This window comes from Gadus macrocephalus, chromosome 19 (genome assembly GCF_031168955.1).
Source record: "Gadus macrocephalus chromosome 19, ASM3116895v1".
NCBI lineage: Eukaryota > Metazoa > Chordata > Actinopteri > Gadiformes > Gadidae > Gadus > Gadus macrocephalus.
This window is the reverse complement of record NC_082400.1, coordinates 3,879,538-3,898,895: the sequence shown is the minus strand read 5'-3', so window position 1 is coordinate 3,898,895 and position 19,358 is coordinate 3,879,538. Positions and strand designations below refer to the sequence as shown.

At 45.0% G+C, this 19,358-nt stretch overlaps 2 protein-coding genes across 6 annotated transcripts in view; both read left to right on the top strand.

Annotated features, from left to right (window-relative positions):
• The window catches only part of atp8b1 (ATPase phospholipid transporting 8B1), a 29,840-nt gene extending 24,927 nt beyond the window's left edge, over window positions 1-4,913 (top strand). For both annotated transcript variants that reach the window (XM_060039138.1, XM_060039139.1), the window contains exons 25-30: window positions 311-534; window positions 1,021-1,104; window positions 1,444-1,689; window positions 2,344-2,482; window positions 3,391-3,521; window positions 3,634-4,913. In XM_060039138.1, coding sequence (XP_059895121.1) covers window positions 311-534; window positions 1,021-1,104; window positions 1,444-1,689; window positions 2,344-2,482; window positions 3,391-3,521; window positions 3,634-3,846 — 1,037 coding nt within the window. In that variant the 3' untranslated portion in view covers window positions 3,847-4,913. The remainder of the gene's footprint in view (window positions 1-310; window positions 535-1,020; window positions 1,105-1,443; window positions 1,690-2,343; window positions 2,483-3,390; window positions 3,522-3,633) is intronic.
• A 397-nt stretch (window positions 4,914-5,310) lies between these two features.
• LOC132448075 (WD repeat-containing protein 7) overlaps window positions 5,311-19,358 on the top strand; it is a 33,217-nt gene continuing 19,169 nt past the window's right edge. Inside the window, exons 1-14 of one of the 4 annotated variants that reach the window (XM_060039141.1) lie at window positions 5,311-5,480; window positions 7,596-7,767; window positions 8,150-8,256; window positions 8,508-8,586; window positions 8,812-8,986; window positions 9,437-9,513; window positions 10,810-10,929; window positions 11,472-11,617; window positions 12,099-12,201; window positions 13,666-13,791; window positions 16,217-16,358; window positions 16,991-17,106; window positions 17,910-18,042; window positions 18,377-18,597. In XM_060039141.1, coding sequence (XP_059895124.1) covers window positions 7,609-7,767; window positions 8,150-8,256; window positions 8,508-8,586; window positions 8,812-8,986; window positions 9,437-9,513; window positions 10,810-10,929; window positions 11,472-11,617; window positions 12,099-12,201; window positions 13,666-13,791; window positions 16,217-16,358; window positions 16,991-17,106; window positions 17,910-18,042; window positions 18,377-18,597 — 1,704 coding nt within the window. In that variant the 5' untranslated portion in view covers window positions 5,311-5,480; window positions 7,596-7,608. The remainder of the gene's footprint in view (window positions 5,481-7,595; window positions 7,768-8,149; window positions 8,257-8,507; window positions 8,587-8,811; window positions 8,987-9,436; window positions 9,514-10,809; window positions 10,930-11,471; window positions 11,618-12,098; window positions 12,202-13,665; window positions 13,792-16,216; window positions 16,359-16,990; window positions 17,107-17,909; window positions 18,043-18,376; window positions 18,598-19,358) is intronic. The other 3 variants (XM_060039142.1, XM_060039143.1, XM_060039144.1) reach the window with 3 other exon arrangements.

Here is a 19,358-nt window from a genome sequence, read left to right as displayed (position 1 = left end):
GGCAGTTTGCTCCCAAAGAACCATGGATATTAGTATGGTAAACATGTTTAAGTCGTTATGTGTTTTCATGTCTTTATGGACATTACACTGAAGTAAGACGGTAACGATGGTTGAAAGTTATGTTGTTAGCGCAATAGTGTGTTGAATAGTGTGTTGTGGCCCTGCCCACATTCATGTACGGTATTGTCGAATGACCTTTCCTTTGTTAGCCATCACAAGCCCCTCTCCGACGGTATGAGGGGGTTGCCGCTTGTCATGCTGATGTCTCTCCCTCTACATGCTAACGTCTCACTCCTGTCCCGCTCCCCAGCCGCGGACATCGGGGTGGGAATCTCCGGCCAGGAGGGCATGCAGGCGGTGATGTCCAGCGACTACGCCTTCGCCCAGTTCCGCTACCTGGAGCGCCTCCTGCTGGTGCACGGCCGCTGGTCCTACATCCGCATGTGCAAGTTCCTGCGCTACTTCTTCTTCAAGAACTTTGCCTTCACGCTCGTCCACTTCTGGTTCTCCTTCTTCAACGGTTTCTCCGCCCAGGTTAGCCCCGCCTCCTGCTGGGTCACGTGACGCCAGCGGGCGACTGTGATTGGATGGGAGGGTACATGTTGAACTTGGAATTATGCTAGTCATGCTTTAACTACAAGGGGTAGTTGGGGAGTATTCTGGTTAATTTGGGAGGGTTATTTTCCGGTTTAATACTAATATAGGTATCAAAGTGTACTTGGGTCCCACATTAAAGTGTGTTTAGCTACTATAGTAAGCTTTATTTTGTAACTATTAAGCCGTATTTGGTTAACATAGTAATGTGTATTTAGGTTTATCATTGTTGTATTAAGGTGTGTGGTTACTGTATCAAGCCGTATTTCATTATATTAACATGTATAGAGTCACTATTTTGGGCTTTGTTGAGCTTTATTTAGTTAGTATAGTTAGTTTTATTAAGGTATATCGTTGGTGTACTAAGGTGTGTGTGGTTGCTGGATTGAGCAGTATGGTAACTGTAATGCTGACTCTGTACTCTAGGTGGCGTATGAAGACTGGTTCATCACCCTCTACAACGTGTGCTACAGCAGCTTGCCCGTGCTACTAGTGGGACTAATGGATCAGGTAATGAAGGACCTTAACACTCGGATCACATCCACTTTCAACTAAACCATCATTAACACACTCTTGCCATAGAAGAGAAGTTGAAGGCACTTTAACATCATTTCTAGTTGCAGAAAAATAAGTTCAGTATCCCAAGCTATGTAGCAATACCAATAAACAATTCTAACTAGGGAAGTATTGAAGTAACAAAGGGAAGGTTCTGGTGTTAGTTACAGTATTATGGTCTTTCTAGTTTTTAAACCATATTCTGTTTTTAATGATGTGCACATTAAGTTATCAGACTATCTTATCGATCAAAATAAATGATTGAGCCTGAACATTTGTTTGTACTCCCTGCAGGACGTGAACGACAAGCTGAGTCTGAAGTTCCCCAAGCTCTACCTTCCGGGCCAGAAGGGGGCGCTGTTCAACTTCAAGAAGTTCTTCATCAGTCTGTTCCACGGGATCTTCGTGTCGCTGATCATCTTCTTCATCCCGTACGGAGCCTTCCTCCAGACCATGGGGCAGGACGGGGAGGCGCCCTCCGACTACCAGTCCTTCGCCGTGGTGACCGCCTCCTCCCTCATCATCACCGTCAACCTGCAGGTCAGTACCACCGGTTGGAGCCGGGTTTACGGTTCTGTGTACAGCGCGTTGGTGAAGATCCACTCGGAGACATGATGCAGCGTTGGAGGGTCTTGGAGCAGCCTGCCTTATCTTTACACGTCACGTTAACCCTTACACAAGGGGGCAGGGCAGTGTCCGAGCCCAAATGGAGATCAACCTACCGGCATATTCGGAAACGTGTCTTTTTCATTGCAAATATGTTGGATGAAGTGGTTGGTGTATCACACGTTAGAAATAGGGTTTTGATTTTGGCTGGTGAATTAATGTCCGTCTGTCTGTCTGAAAACGGACAACACTAGACTGTTCCCTGCTCGACCAATCAGTAATTACTTGGTACGAACCTCTGCAGAGCAGTGTAACTTGTGTCAACATCTGGGAGGACTGCAGGTAAGTGTGTGTGTGTGTGTGTGTGTGTGTAGGTGTGTGTAGGGTTCTAACCCTACACACACAGTTAGTCTGTGTGTGTAGCAACGTTGAACTTCTCATAAATGCAGGACGTGAGGGATTAATTTAAACTTTAGAGAACACTAAGTATATCTCTATTGTTGCGAATTGTATTTTAATGTTATATACATGTTTTAACTGTGTGTGTGTGTGTCTTAACGTGTTTGTGTATACCTTAACGTGTTGTAGATCTCCCTGGAGACCTCCTACTGGACCTTTGTGAACTGTTTTGCGGTGCTGTGCAGCATGGCCATCTATTTCGGCATCATGTTCGACATTCACAGTGCCGGCATCCACGTCATCTTCCCCACCTACTTCACCTTCACTGGTCAGTACCCGTCTCTCTCTCCCTGTCTGTCTCTACCCATCTCTCTCTCCCTGTCTGTCTCTACCTGTCTCTATCTCTAACTACACATCATATTTACTGCCTAACGTGTTGAAGGGGTCCCTAACACGTTGAAGCGGTCCCTTAACGTGTTGAAGCGGTCCCTAACACGTTGAAGCGGTCCCTTAACGTGTTGAAGCGGTCCCTTAACGTGTTGAAGCGGTCCCTTAACGTGTTGAAGCGGCCCCTAAACGCGTTGAAGCGGCCCCTAAACGCGTTGAAGCGGCCCCTAAACGCGTTGAAGCGGCCCCTTAACGTGTTGAAGCGGCCCCTTAACGTGTTGAAGCGGTCCCTTAACGTGTTGAAGCGGTCCCTTAACGTGTTGAAGCGGTCCCTTAACGTGTTGAAGCGGTCCCTTAACGTGTTGAAGCGGTCCCTTAACGTGTTGAAGCGGTCCCTTAACGTGTTGAAGCGGTCCCTTAACGTGTTGAAGCGGTCCCTTAACGTGTTGAAGCGGTCCCTTAACGTGTTGAAGCGGCCCCTAAACGCGTTGAAGCGGCCCCTAAACGCGTTGAAGCGGCCCCTAAACGCGTTGAAGCGGCCCCTAAACGCGTTGAAGCGGCCCCTAAACGCGTTGAAGCGGCCCCTTAACGGATTGAAGCGGCCCCTTAACGTGTTGAAGCGGTCCCTTAACGTGTTGAAGCGGTCCCTTAACGTGTTGAAGCGGTCCCTTAACGTGTTGAAGCGGTCCCTTAACGTGTTGAACCGTTCCCTTAACGCGTTGAAGCGGCCCCTTAACGCGTTGGAGCAGTCCCTTAACGTGTTGAAGCGGTCCCTTAACGTGTTAAAGCGGTCCCTAACGTGTTAAAGCGGTCCCTAACATGATGAAGCGGTCCCTAACGTGTGTGCAGGCACGGCCTCCAACGCCCTGCGGCAGCCCTACCTGTGGCTGACCATCATCCTGACGGTGGGCATCAGCCTGCTGCCCGTCATCTGCATCCAGTTCCTCTCCAAGACCATCTGGCCCTCCGTCGGAGACAAGGTACGACCCCACCCCCGCCGACGCCGTTTCCTCGTCTCATGTGACGGTGTGGCCCAAACTGTGCGAACACCTACACCTTAACTGATTGGTACCCTGGCGTCCATGGCAACAGGTCCAGAGGAACAGGAAGAAGTACGAGATGGAGGCGGAGGAGGAGAAGAGGCCGCCCACGTTCCAGAGAGGGGGGCGCTCCCGTCGCTCGGGCTACGCCTTCTCCCACTCCCGCGGCTACGCCGACCTCATCTCGTCGGGTCGCAGCATCCGGCGCCGGCCCACCGCGGCCGGCGGGGCCCGGAACAGCATCCGGGAGGGGGAGAACATCTGACCGGGGGGCCTGCTCCGGGACGGGGGGCCTGTACATATTGTGGGGGGTAGCCTTCCATGCTAGCATGGTGTTAGCTTAGTGCTAGGTACAGGTGGGCGGGAAAAGGGAGGATCCCACTGGACGGGAATCCCGTCAGCGCTTTACTTACGCCAAGACTTAAGGCGTGAAGCCGGCCCCCCGCAAGGTTACTGGGCCGTATTCAGCAATAAATTATGAAAACATTAGATTCGGTTTGGAGAACATTTTGGAGATGTCTGAAGATCACCAGCGGTGCTCCGGACCCTGAACTGGACCTGGACCCCCCCCGCACACCCCACCGACGCCAACGCCAAGGATCCCAGGGCTTCCTTTCACGCAGGAAATGTGTGACGTAATGTTATGATACTCAGGATTTTAAAATAGGAGACTTGGTCATAGTCTAGCTAACCCTTTAATATATATATTTAATATGAATGTATATATTTAATTAGTGATTCTCCATCCAACGCTTTAAGAAAGAAGCTTAGGTTTGTTTTTATATGTGACAAGGTTTTCTACTCGGTAGCAAGTGTCCAGAGACGAAGGGCTTCGACAGTCAGAGGTGAAATGCCCTTTTGTCTTTTTAAATGTAGTGCCGTGTCCGTGTGGTTTGAACTGCCTTACATCTGATGTATTTAGTACGGCAGGTGTGTGAGCCTGAATGATGTCATGCTGAATGTAATGGGTGGTTGTTTTTTTTGTTTTTTTGTCTTTCTGCTTCCACACCTTTCTCTCTACAAGAACTGTGTCCCTAAAGAGAAATTAAGAAACAATCCAACCTTGCGTTCTTATATTTTAGATTTTTAATGCACCAACCATGATGACTTGCTACTTCTGAGTAGCTGAACTTGATGAAACCAAAGAGGTTTTCTTTTTTTTGTCAATGTTTTTATTTGAAATCTTGTTACAGCACTCGTGAAAACTACATTTTAAAATATATCTGTTCTGTTACATTCTCTTATTATTGCAGTCCAAGTGTGTAGGATGCTTGGACGTCCATCACTGTTTTATCCTGTGGTTGTTAATAAAGGCCTGTTTAACAATCTCAACCTAGACTTGCATTGGTATCGACCGATTCAATTATGGTCAAACATTCAATTTCTAGTTACAAACATATTCTATGTACAAGAAGTCACTGCTCTTCACTGGCATGTATACCCATGAATCTCATGCTGATAAAATATATTTATATAGATAGACATCATTACATCTATATAAATATATATCATCTATAGATGCATTGGTCTGTATGTTTTATATTTGTGTGGTACTTAAAACCATATAGATATTTCTACACATAGATATGTAAATATTTGTTAAAAACCGTGAACTGCAATGCGCCTTTTTATGTCGTGACTCTTTAAACATGTTTATGTTCATTCGATTATTGCTCGTATTTACATCCATAAACAAAATCCAACGCGGGCTTTTACTCTGACATCCCTCCACCGGAAGTGCGCCGCAGACGACGGGCGATCAGCTGACTGCAGCGGACCGACATCGTTTAGGGCTCTGCCGTCATTCGATTAAATCCCGGTGGTAGTGATCGGGATAAGGACAGGAGCTTGTTGGATTTATAACTTCTGCAGGATATGTTTCAATAGGCAACAAGTCTGGTAAGCAGTGAGCTCGGTGCGAGTATTTATTATTATTACTAATGGTAGCATCTGTCTCCTTTAGCCGTGGTGCTAACCCGGAAGCATCGACACTGCAGGTGTATCCTTAACCTCCGTCTATCATCTTCGCTAAGCCATCCTGCTGTCCGTCATGGTGTTGAAGTCTACCCGCACGATTACACATGAATACACCGTATTTTTCCTATTGTTGCTCTTTTTTTGTCCCCTTATATATGCATTAATGTCCTTTGTATGCGGGTAGTGAACGAGTTATGTGAACAGTCGCATCACTAAGGATCTGATCTCGACACCAGCTGTCAAATGTTTTCCTCTGGTGAACACAAACCTGTGTGGTATTTCTTTATAGATTCTCATTGACTACTAGACCATACCAGAACCATCCTTTCACAAGTCTCCCTCATCAGTCATTGAAGCAGCTCCACATCACTTAATGTTCTTCTAATATATAACTGATATAATAATATGTAACTCGTATAATGATTTAACTTAAACAAAATTATCTCCATTTAAATGATCGAGGAGGCTTGTTGGTTCTGTGGTGTTGATCAGAAGGACAGTGCCTACAGTTATTGATCGGAAAGACAGACTATAGTTATTGAGGATGCTTGTAGGTTCTGTGGTGTTGGTCAGAAGGACGGTCCTTGTAGTTATTGAGGAGGCTTGTTGGTTCTCCGGTGTTTATCAGAAGGTCAGTAGTAGAACCTATAGTTATTGAGGAGGCTTGTTGGTTCTCCGGTGTTTATCAGAAGGTCTGTAGTAGTACATAGTTATTGAGGAGGCTTGTTGGTTCTCCGGTGTTTATCAGAAGGTCTGTAGTAGTACATAGTTATTGAGGAGGCTTGTTGGTTCTCCGGTGTTTATCAGAAGGACAGTACCTATAGTTATTGATCAGAAGTACAGTACCTCTAGTTATTGATCAGAAGGACAGTAGCTCTAGTTATTGATCAGAAGGACAGTGCATCTAGTTATTGATCAGAAGGACAGTACCTACAGTTATTGATCAGAAGGACAGTACCTACAGTTATTGATCAGGAGGACAGTACCTATAGTTATGATCAGAAGGACAGTACCTCTAGTTATTGATCAGAGGACAGTAGCTCTAGTTATTGAGGAGGCTTGTTGGTTCTATGGTGTTGATCAGAAGGACAGTACCTTTTGTCTCTTGGTGGCTGCGTCGTGATGACTGGTATCTGGCTGGCTGACTGTTTGCAGGGGAAGGCCTAAAAACAACTTATTTAAAGTTTCAGCAATAACAGATTGCCATCAGCTATTTTAGATAGTATGATTGTTTCCTTTATACTGGATGAATAGTATCTATTTCGTTTCAGAGGGACCAACACTGCTCACAAGAAAATCTAAGCTTAATCAATCGTTTGACCAGAGCTAAAGACTTGTTTAGATAGGTAACGTTATTGTATTACTTAAAGGACAAGATGCACACTTGGTATCTTAAGTTAAATTCAGCCTTTTGACCCACAACATAGACAGGGAGAGTCCTCTGACTCTTCATGGCAACATTCGTCAAGCTGTTTTTGAGCAAGGCACGGTTGACAGAATTTCTGTCTAAACAAGTTACATAGTGTAGTTTTATACTTTCCAAACTGTGTAAACTGGGAAGGAGCTAATGAATAGTGTATGTATGTATGTATGTATGTATGTATGTATGTATGTATGTATGTATGTATGTATGTATAATGAAAAATGGATATTCATCCATATTTTGTTGATCAATAACACAGCAAATCCAAAGTGATTTCACATGCCATCCCACCTCTGTTTATAACACCTAGCTTCCTCTAGATAAATGCAATTTGAATTGCATTGCAAAGGTTTTGTTCAAGTTGTACCATTCGTTTTTCCACTTTATTGGTTATCCATCTACATTTATTGACATTTATGTATTTATTTATTTATTTAGTGGGTAAAACTAAATCGTTGTAAAATGTTTACATTGATAGGATTTAATTAAAGGGGGGGGGGGGGCAGTGTTTAGCATCCTCTTACTCCTCTTCAGACTCTCTTCATCATGTTTGCCTGTTGCTTCTTATCTGACATGTTTGATACAAATGAATGTCTCCCTCTGTCCTCCTTCAGAGAGGTCATCATTATGTCGGGGAACAACCTAGTTTTACCCATAGTGCTATGGGGCCGCACAGCTCCGACTCACTGCATCAGCAGTCTGCTGGTGATGGATGACTTCAGTACCATCGTCACTGGCTGCCATGACGGACAGATCTGTTTCTGGGACATGACACCTGAGCTACAGGTACATATGTTAATTACACCTGAGCTACAGGTACATATGTTAATTGCACTTTAGCTACATGTAAATATGTTAATTTCACCTTAGCTACATGTAAATATGTTAATTTCACCGGAGCTACAGGTAAATATGTTAATAACACCTGAGCTACAGGAATATATTAATTACACCTGAGCTACAGGTAACACCTTAGCTACAGGTAAACACCAAAATGCAGTTCAATATGTTGATTACACTCAAAGTAATATCCTGCCACGTGAACTACAAATAGGGATTCATGTTTGAGTGAGAATCGTGATGATGGCAATGATAATGTGTTTGGATGTGAAAGAATGGTGAAAGCTTGATCGTTCATTCCTCTCTTTCACCCTCTGTCTCTCTCCAGATCTGCCCAAGGGCAATGCTGTTTGGTCACACGGCCGCAATCACCTGTTTGGCAAAGGCAAGCGCCTGCACTGACAAACAGTACATCGTCAGCGCTTCAGAGAGTGGGTGAGTTCAGAAGATGCAGTTACCCTCTCACTGCAACCCTCTATTTATTTTTTAGTAAGGGTTAGCCCTAACCCTAACCCTAAGAGAACCACAATGGGTGATGTTTGGTTTGTTGTACGATCAACCACATACATGAAACGTCTCTAGTAACTGTTGATGGATATGCTTATATATGGTGCAGTACTATCCCCTTAGAACAACTCACTGAGAACCCTTCTTCATGACTGATGAGGCCACCTGTGTGTTTCCAGGGAGATGTGTTTATGGGATGTGAATGATGGTCGCTGTATTGAGTTCACTAAACTGGCTTGCGCACACACTGGCATACAGGTAAGGGACACACACACACACACACTCACTCACTCACCCACACATCTGACCTTATCTTGAAATGTTTATTGAAGTACAATGAAAGATGTACAGGAGATAGCATATCCAATCTAAAATTTGGACTATGCTTGAGACAGTGCAGTCCGGCTTCATGATGTCATAACAAAGTGTTTCTATGCATGAAGGTTCATAAACACACGTTCCTCATTATGATTGTGTGTGCAGTTCTACCAGTTCTCCTTCGGAGCGGAGAGGGAGGGCCGTCTGCTGTGTCACGGCCATTACCCAGAGATCCTGGTGGTGGACGGCACCAGCCTGGAGGTCCTCTACTCCCTGGTGTCCAAGATCTCTCCAGACTGGATCAGCTCCATGAGCATCATCCGGTCCCACCGCACCCAGGGTGAGGCTTACACACACACACACACACACACACACACACACACACACACACACACACACACACACACACACACACACACACACACACACACACACACACACACACACACACACACACACACACACACACACACACACACACACACACGTGTGTGTTTGTAGAAGAATCATTGATGATGATGTGATTCTCAATTAATATTCAAATATATTCAAATCTCCTCTTTTTTGGAATACAATATCAAATTAGATGTTTTTTGTCATTCCTAAAATATATATTCATATATAGGCTACATAGTGTATGTACATAATGTATAGACTCAAAGACCAGCCAGGTTATATATCTCACCATATATGCGTACATTACTCTAGATACAGACTGCATATGTCTGTATTCTCACTCCACAGTTCTCATATGTGTGTGTGTGTGTGTGTGTGTGTCTCTCCCCATCAGAGGACACGGTGGTGGCGGTTTCAGTGACGGGCATACTGAAGGTCTGGATCATCACTGCTGAGGTCAGCAGAATGCAGGTACCCTCCAAACCCGCTCTGCCCCAGGCTGCACGCAGGTTTCTCTGTAGGGGTCCAGGGTCGGCCATCTTTTCTGTTTCATATTGTCCAATCAGGCTTGTTTTAGATCGCCAATGTGATCTGAATGCCAGGGGGCGACAGGAGGACGCGGTGGGGGGTCTTTCATCGTTTTCAGGCAATCCACTAAAAGTTAAGAGAAGACATTTATACCTTTAGCAGAAAATATTTGAGAGCAATGTCTCTATCAAACAGAGGCTCCCTTTTTTTTTAAATCTGTGTGTCTATTCTCGGTGCGACGATATCCCAGCATCATTTACCTTAACCTAACCCTTTAAAGGGGACCTATTATACCACCAGGTGTGAGCGTGATTAGCATTACAAGCCGTTTCGAAAATCTGCCCCATATGACATCACTAGTGAACGTGTCCACCTAGATGTGTGCTGGATAGAACAGTCTACCAGTCTACCCAGTGGACTGAAGTAAACGTTGCTCATCTATCCAGCCCAGATCTAGGTGGACACGCCCACTAGTGATGTGATATGGGGCAGATTTTCGAAATGGCCTGTAAGGCTAATCACACTCACACCTGGTGGTATAATATGTCCCCTTTAACATTATTATCTTATCTTCAATAGCAAAAACCAAATCATAGCCACAACGTTAGCTACTCTGATGGAGAGCAGAGCAATGTTCTGGTGAGCAGCAGGCGTGTGGAGAACAGAGGTGTGGGCGTCAGATCAACGGGAGAGATTGGAAACTATATCTGGTGTTCTGCTGTCAAGCACATCTTAGTGTGATATTTGAAGAGTCTACGTGCCCTAACCTTGTTTATAGAGTCACTTCTGATAGTAGGTTAGTTAAAATAGGAGGAAAAACTAATTTTCGATCAACCCTTTGGTTGTCAATACACGTTGCGAGGCTTGTTCCGAGACCCACACCTCAGTCCACCGCTACAGTCCTTCTTTACCAGATTACTTGGCGCCATTTGAATGAATAGGTGTCCTGTACCATTATCCAAGTATTAAAGGGAATGGGTAGATTATCCGGTTGGTAAAGGCACTTTGTACATTATCCTGTTATTAATTATTTGTCAATGTGTACATTACCAAGGTTGTAATTTGTACATAACCTAGGTGGTAATGGTAATGCGTGCATCACCCAGGTGGTAATGTGTACATTACCCAGGTGGTAAAGGTAATGTCTACATTACCCAGGTGGTAAGGTGTACATTATTTAGGTGGTACAGGTAATGTTGACATTACCCAGGTGGTAAAGACACTGTGTTCTCCCTCCAGGACCTGGACCCAGTGTTTGAGGAGGAGTCCAAGCCCATCTACTGCCAGGGCTGCCATAGCATCTCCTTCTGCTCCTTCACCCAGAGCAGCCTGCTGCTGGTCTGCTCCAAGTACTGGAGGGTAAGACTACAGTCATACTACAGTCATACTACAGTTATACTACAGTACAACACAGAGCAGCCTGCTGCTGGTCTGCTCCAAGTACTGGAGGGTAAGACTACAGTCATACTACAGCCATACTACAGTCATACTACAGTACAACACAGAGCAGCCTGCTGCTGGTCTGCTCCAAGTACTGGAGGGTAAGACTACAGTCACACTACAGTCATACTACAGTCACACTACAGTCACACTACAGTCACACTACAGTCATACTACAGTCATACTACAGTAAGACGATACATTCATGCGACAGTCATACTACAGTAATACTACAGTCATACTACATTTATATATTACAGTCATACTACAGTCATACTACAGTACAACACTCAGCAGCCTGCTGCTGGTCTGCTCCAAGTACTGGAGGGTAAGACTACAGTCATACTACAGTCATACTACAGTACTGCACAGTACAGCCCAGAGCAGCCTCCAGGTGGTGTGCTCAGAGGGGCTGAGGGTAGTGCTGCAGTACCACCTGTTAACACTGGTTTGTGGTGCAGGTGTTTGATGCGGGGGACTACTCCCTGCTCTGCTCGGTGCCCAGCGAGGCGGACCAGGCCTGGACCGGGGGGGAGTTCATCGCCGCTGATAAGGTCATCATCTGGACTGAGGACGGCTGCAGCTGCATTTATACTCTGCCTGCTAGGTAAGCCCTGCCCCCCTCCAGCTCAGCCAATCCCTCGCTCTCCATCGCGTGGATGTTTTAATGTGTGTGCGTTAAATTGTGTGACTATATGTGTATGTATGTATGTTAATATACTGGACGGTATTCGTTCAAGCTGTGTGTGTGTGTGTGTGTGTGTGTGTGTGTGTGTGTGTGTGCGTGCGTTAATTAGTGCATTTTAATATTAATGTCACTGCAGTACATACTCAGTGTCTTACAGCTGTCTGCCTGCTACTGCGTGTGTGTATATAAATGTGTTGGTGTTATTGTGTGTGTGTGTGTGTATATACTGCGTGTGTGTGTGTGTGTTTATATAAATGCATTGGTGTTAACGTGTGTATATACTGTATGCGTGTGTGTGTTTATTAATGCGTTGGTGTTAATGTGTGTGTATGTACTGTATGCGTGTGTGTGTGTATATAAATGTGTTGGTGTTAATGTGTGTATACTGTGTGTGTTCCAGCTGCCTTCCTGCTAGTGAACATTTCCGCAGCGATGTTGGGAAAACAAAGGAGGCGTCCATCCCTCCCCTTATCTACAGCATCACAGAGCGCACCGACAAACAGGTACACACACACACACACACACACACACACACACACACACACACACACAATCCCAACGTGACACACACACAACCCCAACGTGACACACACACACAACCGCAACGCGAAAAAACACACAATCCCAACATGACACACACACAACCCCAACGTGACACACACACACAACCCCAACGTGACGCACACACACAATCCCAACGTGACACAAAAAAAATTATATTTAACTATTTCTTGTTTCGACTACAATAGTTTTTGTTCTGAGCTACACACATTTTTGTTTTCTTCTTTTTGATAATAAGAAAATACATATTTTCCAATTGTTATATTCTTCAAACTGAAATGACAGAATTGTTTTCCAGAGAAGGATTATGTCAGTTGTATAATGTTTGTTATTTTGTAACATGGTGCCGGTATTTCAGGAAGTTTTCCAGATGGAAAACTGTATGCTCAATACTACAAGAAAAATTATTAAAAAATGGTGCAATACTAAATTAACTCCACATACATCTTCCTGGGAGGTTTGAGCTGTTTTAAAATGACTATTTTTGTAGAAATATGTGTTTAATTGGCCTCATAAGCTTTTCATGTGTATAACTTATGCCTACTTTATGTTCTAACTTTATTTGTGTTGTGTTCTAGATTTAAGTTAGGATGCTCACATACATGGATTAGGCCTGCTTCTATGTACAAATTAAAAGTAAAAAGAAAATTGTGCATTTAAACCTTTCACCACTTAACTGACTAAAGGCATCTTAACAGCTAGTTCTAGTTCCATCTATATGTATATATTCTCAGACGTTTTTGCAGTTGACATAAGAATGAATGACACTACATGGATTATTATTGTGGTGATATTTTTTAATTGAATACATAGGGTTGTTCACGTTCTGTTTTACTGGGTAAGGATCATGCTTGAGATAAAGTCACCATTCCTTAAGTACAAATCCATGATTTATATCGACAACTTCGACCAAACATGTTTTGGCTTATTCCTAAAAAAATTCCGGGGCGAAAACAACGATGATATAAGGCTTGGATTTCCACGGTTATTGGAGGCATGAGTGGATTGAACATATGTTAGTTCTCAAGCGGATATCGACCATTACCGTGGACACACATAGGCTCAGTCATTCAACAATGAAGAGCAGCAGTAACGTTTCTGGCTAATGTTAGGTTTTAGTATGATAAGATATCTTCCTTATATTCCTTTATTAATCCCCAGGGGGGTAAACGCTCGTATTGAGTTAATCAGGTTAGGACCAGGCCTAATCCATGTTTCTGAGCCTCGATCTCTGTGCGTCTTTGTGGTTCCTCCGATTTGATTTAGAATCCTTGTGGCTGCTGACATTATGTGTTTGTAAATTTGTCTGTGCCCTTTTTGTTTATGTTATTTCTTTACAATTCTTTTGACTTATGGTTTTTGTTGTTCCGGCTGTCGCTCCCTCCCTCCCTCCCGGCTCCTCTCAGAGAGAGGAGGGAGGAGGCGAGGAGGAAGAGGTGGTTGAGGAGGTGATGTGTCACCCTGCCCATGGGTGCAACATGGAGCTCTACACCCCAGAGCAGCTATTCCACCACCGGCCTCTAGAGGCGCCAGTAAGCCCCAAAAGAAAAAGAAAAACTATTGGAACCAAAGCAGGAAGAAGGGACGTTTCTGAGCCAAACTGTACAACCAACAGCAGCCATTTTTGGAAAGGACAAAAAGGGTTCAAAATAGAGGTCTGGCGGGTAAACATTTTTAGAATTGTAAAATAAGGCTTTCTGGTTCTACAGTTTGCTCAGAAAGTGGAGCCAAACGAGGACCATTCTCTCTCAGCAGGGGGAGCTCTTTATCATGAACAGATAGTTTGAGTTCAGCAGTACCACTAAATAGATGGTAATACTTTCTTGATATCAGACGACGAAATATGTGAAAATTTACCAGAAATGTTACATTAAATAGAACAGCAAGCACGCAGGCTTACATTATCCTGCAGTATTGAGTAGTTATACGTTATCATAAAACAGTACTAAATAAGGTCACATTATAATAAAACAGTATTGAGTAGGTTTATTTATTCTACAGGATTAGTACTAGGTTTAAGTAATCATAGTAAAGCAACAAGGAAGTTTACAATATCTTAGAACACTATTATTTGGTTTAATTTACCCTAGAACAGTGTCCTTAATTCAGTTTACATTATCTTGGAAATGCATTAAGTAGGTTGACATTATCCTCGAACAGCATTAAGTAGGTTTACATTATCCTAGAACAGCCTTGAGTAGGTTTACATTATCTTAGAACAGAGCAGTTAATCCTAGATTCCAGTAATGTATATTGACCTTCTAGTCCAGTTCTTGACCCTGATAGCTGTCAGCCTGCTGGGAGTGGTCCTTGTGCTTCCTTCCCCTCTTCCTGACGGACTGTCTGACCGCCCATGACTGGCTGGCTGACTGACTGACTGACTGCTCTATAACTGACTGACTGCCTCACTGGCTGGCTAGAAGACCAATGACAAACAGACAGACACAGACAGACTGACTGACTGGCTTGTTGAGTGACCTGACAGGCCTTGCCCCTGAACCTCACTGGCCTGCCTGGCTCCATGCTCTATCCCCACTAAAGACAACTCTGCCATCACCCTCCTCATCTATCTTCATAACGAGATGAAGATGCATGCAAAGTCCCCTAACTGCTTCTCTATCATTTAACTTAACCCAAAACCATTGTGGTGGACCTCCCCAGAGTGGGAGACGTACTCTCAGGTTGCGAAACAACAGCAAGGCAAGAGATAGATGGGCCCTCTGGTTGCAGTTTGGTTTATTATGATACCTTGGTCTAATGATTTGCTACAGTCTAAAACACCTTTTGTGTCGATAAGAACAATTAACAGTGGACCTGACATTCTTAGGCGTGTAAAACAATGTAGAGTTAATTTCTTCCTAGAAGACGGAGCATGTGGAGTGCTGCGGTGTAGGTCAGTGTGAGCTCCAGGGGGACCCAGCTGGGTGGAGCTCTGCCTGGGGTGGTTTGCTGTGCTGAGGGTGCCGTGTAAAGCTTACTACACTTCATTATATCTCTAACCCCACCCATCTGGATCCCCGGACATATGGTCCAGCGCTGTACTGCGGTGTGCTTGTTGGTGCCTCTTCGAAACCTAGGGGTGTTCTAGCTTCAAAAAGCGATTCAATGCTTCATGGGTCCTCCCGCCTCTGGACGGTGTGTTTAAGTTGTTGGTGTGTGTGTGTGTGGCGGGTGGTTTGTTTTCTGGTGGAACTTTGCATTGCTCCCCTGGCTGTCCTATGGATCACCAGGTAACGTCCAGGTGATTTCTACACAGCGAGGACTCCAGCCATTCTCTGCTTCACCACATCTCTTCAACTTCCTTCCAGACCATCACACAGACCATAATAAGCACCATAGCCCACTAGTTACTCTTCCATCTTACATTTATATCACTACATAATCAGCCAAGGGAGCCACAAGCTAGAATAAGTGAACGGCAGTTGAGGAAAGGAAGGGGAACGGGAACCCTATGCTCGCAACTTCCTGTTAGCTGCTAGCAGTTAGCATCACCCTGGGTGCACGTATAGGGGTGCTCTTCTGAAACTCAGAGGGGAGTACTGACATTAAACATGAGTCGTATCTGTTCAATGATCATACCATAGTTTACTGCCAATTTCCCCTGGGAGAGGAATAACATTACAGGCTGTCCAGTGGCAGACTACTACCACACAGCCAGACTAAACATCTGATCATCCTTATGGATACCACAGAGAATAGATCATTTGAATGCTCATAATTCTCACATTCACAGTAATGCCCTGTGCTATAAGGGGCGGGGGATTAGGCCACATCATTGAATCAGGTCTGTGTAGTTTAAAGAGTTGCAGGAACACAATAGTACCGCCAACATTAGTGATGGTTCTCTAGCTGTCTTTGGGGTTGTGATTTCCACCAGCTGGGGTCGAAAGGTTCTCTTTAGTTAGTGAACTGATGGGTTGTGTCTTGGTGCTGATGTGAGTCCCCTCCTCCTCTCAGCTCCTCATCTGCCCCCCGGTCACTCGCTTCTTCTACGGGAGGAGGGAGCCCTTCCACAAGCTGCTGGTCCAGGGAGACTCTGCTGGACGCCTGTCCCTGTGGAGCGTCCCTGATACCTGCCCCCCGGGGTCCCCTGCTACAGGTAACTACACCTGGAGCTACACCTGGAACTACACCTGTAGCTACACCTGTAGCTACACCTGTAACTATTCCTGTAACTACACCTGGAACTACACCTGTAACTACACCTGTAGCTACACCTGTAACTACACCTGTAACTACACCTGTAACTACACCTGTAGCTACACCTGTAGCTACACCTGTAGCTACACCTGTAGCTACACCTGTAGCTACACCTGTAACTACACCTGTAGCTACACCTGTAACTACACCTGGAACTACACCTGTAAATACACCTGGAACTATACCTGGAACTATACCTGGAACTACACCTGTAACTACACCTGTAACTACACCTGCCCCAGGCAGTCCTATTCTAGGGGTAGGTAACTATACCTGTTCCTTAATCCATATAATCTAACAGTAACGTTCCCTAAACCACCTTTCACTACAAGTTATAACCTCCTACCTCTGCCAATATCTATTACCAGTAATTAACCGTTTACCTCAAGCCATATCTACTACTAGTAATCATCCCCATAACTCAACCCACCGCCACCATGAGTTATAGCCCTGTACTTACTGATTATTATTACCTCAACCATCCTGTGCTCCAATCAACGTCAAACGACCCCCTCTGTCTCCTGTGTCCAGAGCTGCAGGTGTCCTCGACTGTCAGCCTGCAGGAGGCCTTTGATAAGCTGACTCCTCTGTCTGCCGGCATCATCGACCAGCTCAGCGTCCCGCCGGGGGGAGAGGAACCCATCAAGGTCCGCCCTTCAACCTGAGGAACCCTGTTCTCTAATTGAACCTGAGGAACCCTGTTCTCTAATAGAACCTGAGGAACCCTGTTCTTTAATAGAACCTGAGGAACCCTGTTCTTTAATAGAACCTGAGGAACCCTGTTCTTTAATAGAACCGGAGGAACCCTGTTCTTTAATAGAACCGGAGGAACCCTGTTCTTTAATAGAACCCAAGGAACCCTGTTCTTTAATAGAACCCTAGGATCCCTGTTCTTTAATAGAACCAGAGGAACCCTGTTCTTTAATAGAACCGGAGGAACCCTGTTCTTTAATAGAACCTGAGGAACCCTGTTCTTTAAAAGAACCTGAACCCTGTTCTTTAAAAGAACCTGAACCCTGTTCTTTAATAGAACCCAAGGAACCCTGTTCTTTAATAGAACCGGAGGAACCCTGTTCTTTAATAGAACCTGAGGAACCCTGTTCTTTAATAGAACCTGAACCCTGTTCTTTAATAGAACCCGAGGAACCCTGTTCTTTAATAGAACCTGAACCCTGTTCTTTAATAGAACCTGAGGAACCCTGTTCTTTAATAGAACCTGAACCCTGTTCTTTAATAGAACCCGAGGAACCCTGTTCTTTAATAGAACCTGAGGAACCCTGTTCTTTAATAGAACCTGAGGAACCCTGTTCTTTAATAGAACCCGAGGAACCCTGTTCTTTAATAGAACCCGAGGAGCCCTGTTCTCTACCACAGTAGACCCTAATAAACCCTGCTCTTTACTGTAACACACCTTAATAACCCCCACCCCTCCCCCTGGGTGTGTCCTCAGGTGACGGCCAGCGTGTACATCCCGTCCCAGGGCCGTCTGGTCTGCGGGCGGGAGGACGGCTCCATCATTCTGGTCCCCGCCACGCAGACGGCCATCGTGCAGCTGCTGCAGGGGGAGCACATGCTCAGGAGGGGTGTGTACGCACGCTACATATGCTGAACATGCTTCATATGCTATACACTGAATACTATGTGTTTAGAATAACGTGCACTGTGTATACTGTATGTACACTTTATTATACTGTGAGTAATAAGTGCTGGTACTTAGCCACTAATTAATTGAGCCTTTACACTTTATACTTATTCATGCTGTTTATACCGTTTGTCTTGTTTGTTCTGTTAGTCCGTTTTTTTGTTTTCATTGGTACTTTGTAACAAAGGATTAATAAAGTAGTTATCTATATAGACACTCCATCACGGCCGACCTTCCTCAAGGTTAACCCCCCCCTCTTCCTCTCCCCGCTCCAGGCTGGCCGCCCCACCGCACCCTGCGTGGCCATGGCAACAAGGTGACGTGCGTGCTGTACCCCCACCAGGTGTCCCCCCGCTACGACCAGCGCGCCCTGGTCTCGGGCGGCGTGGACTTCTCCGTCATCGTGTGGGACATCTTCACCGGCGAGATGAAGCACATCTTCTGTGTCCACGGCGGCGAGATCAGCCAGCTCATCGTTCCCCCGGAGAACTGCAGCGTAAGATCCGCACCGATGAGGAGAACCGTCTCTTTAGAACACGTCGGTCAGCAAAATATTAGACTTCATTTTAGAGCGTGAGCATGGGAATGTACAGGCAGCAAAGTTACCAGGCATAATGAGAATGGGCGAACAAGATAGGGAAACTGCCAAATTGAAATTGCAACTGAAATTGCATTGTGGGTAGTTATACAAAGGATGAAATTGCAACTGAAATTGCATTGTGGGTAGTTATACAAAGGAAACAAAGATGAGTTGGAGTGACGTTTCCAGCTGTTTTGAAAACCTGCTTCTTCTGACATCACAAGTGGGGGTGTCCACCGAGATGTATGACGGATAGATGAGCAACGTTTACTTCAGTCCACTGGGTAGGCTGGTAGGCTGATCTATCCAGCAGACATCTAGCTGGACACGCCCACTTGTGATGTCAGGAGAGGCAGAATCTCTAAACGGCTTGTAACGGCCAATCACACTCACACCTGGTGGTATAATATGTCACCTTTAAACTGCAGTACACTATGGGTGAAGTGGATATGTCTGCAAGTCTGCAAGCAAGGCTGCAAGACAGTTTAAATAATCTACACAGAAAAGAAGTCAGTCGATTGGTCTCAGTATCAGACTTCGTGGCGACAGTGACAGTGCAGTTGCAAACTATCTTAACAGCTCAGAGAGGAAGGGAGGTATGGGGAGTATATATACGATTCATTTTAAATTGACTAGTAGTTATATAAACAAGGTTAATATAATTTGTATATTATAGT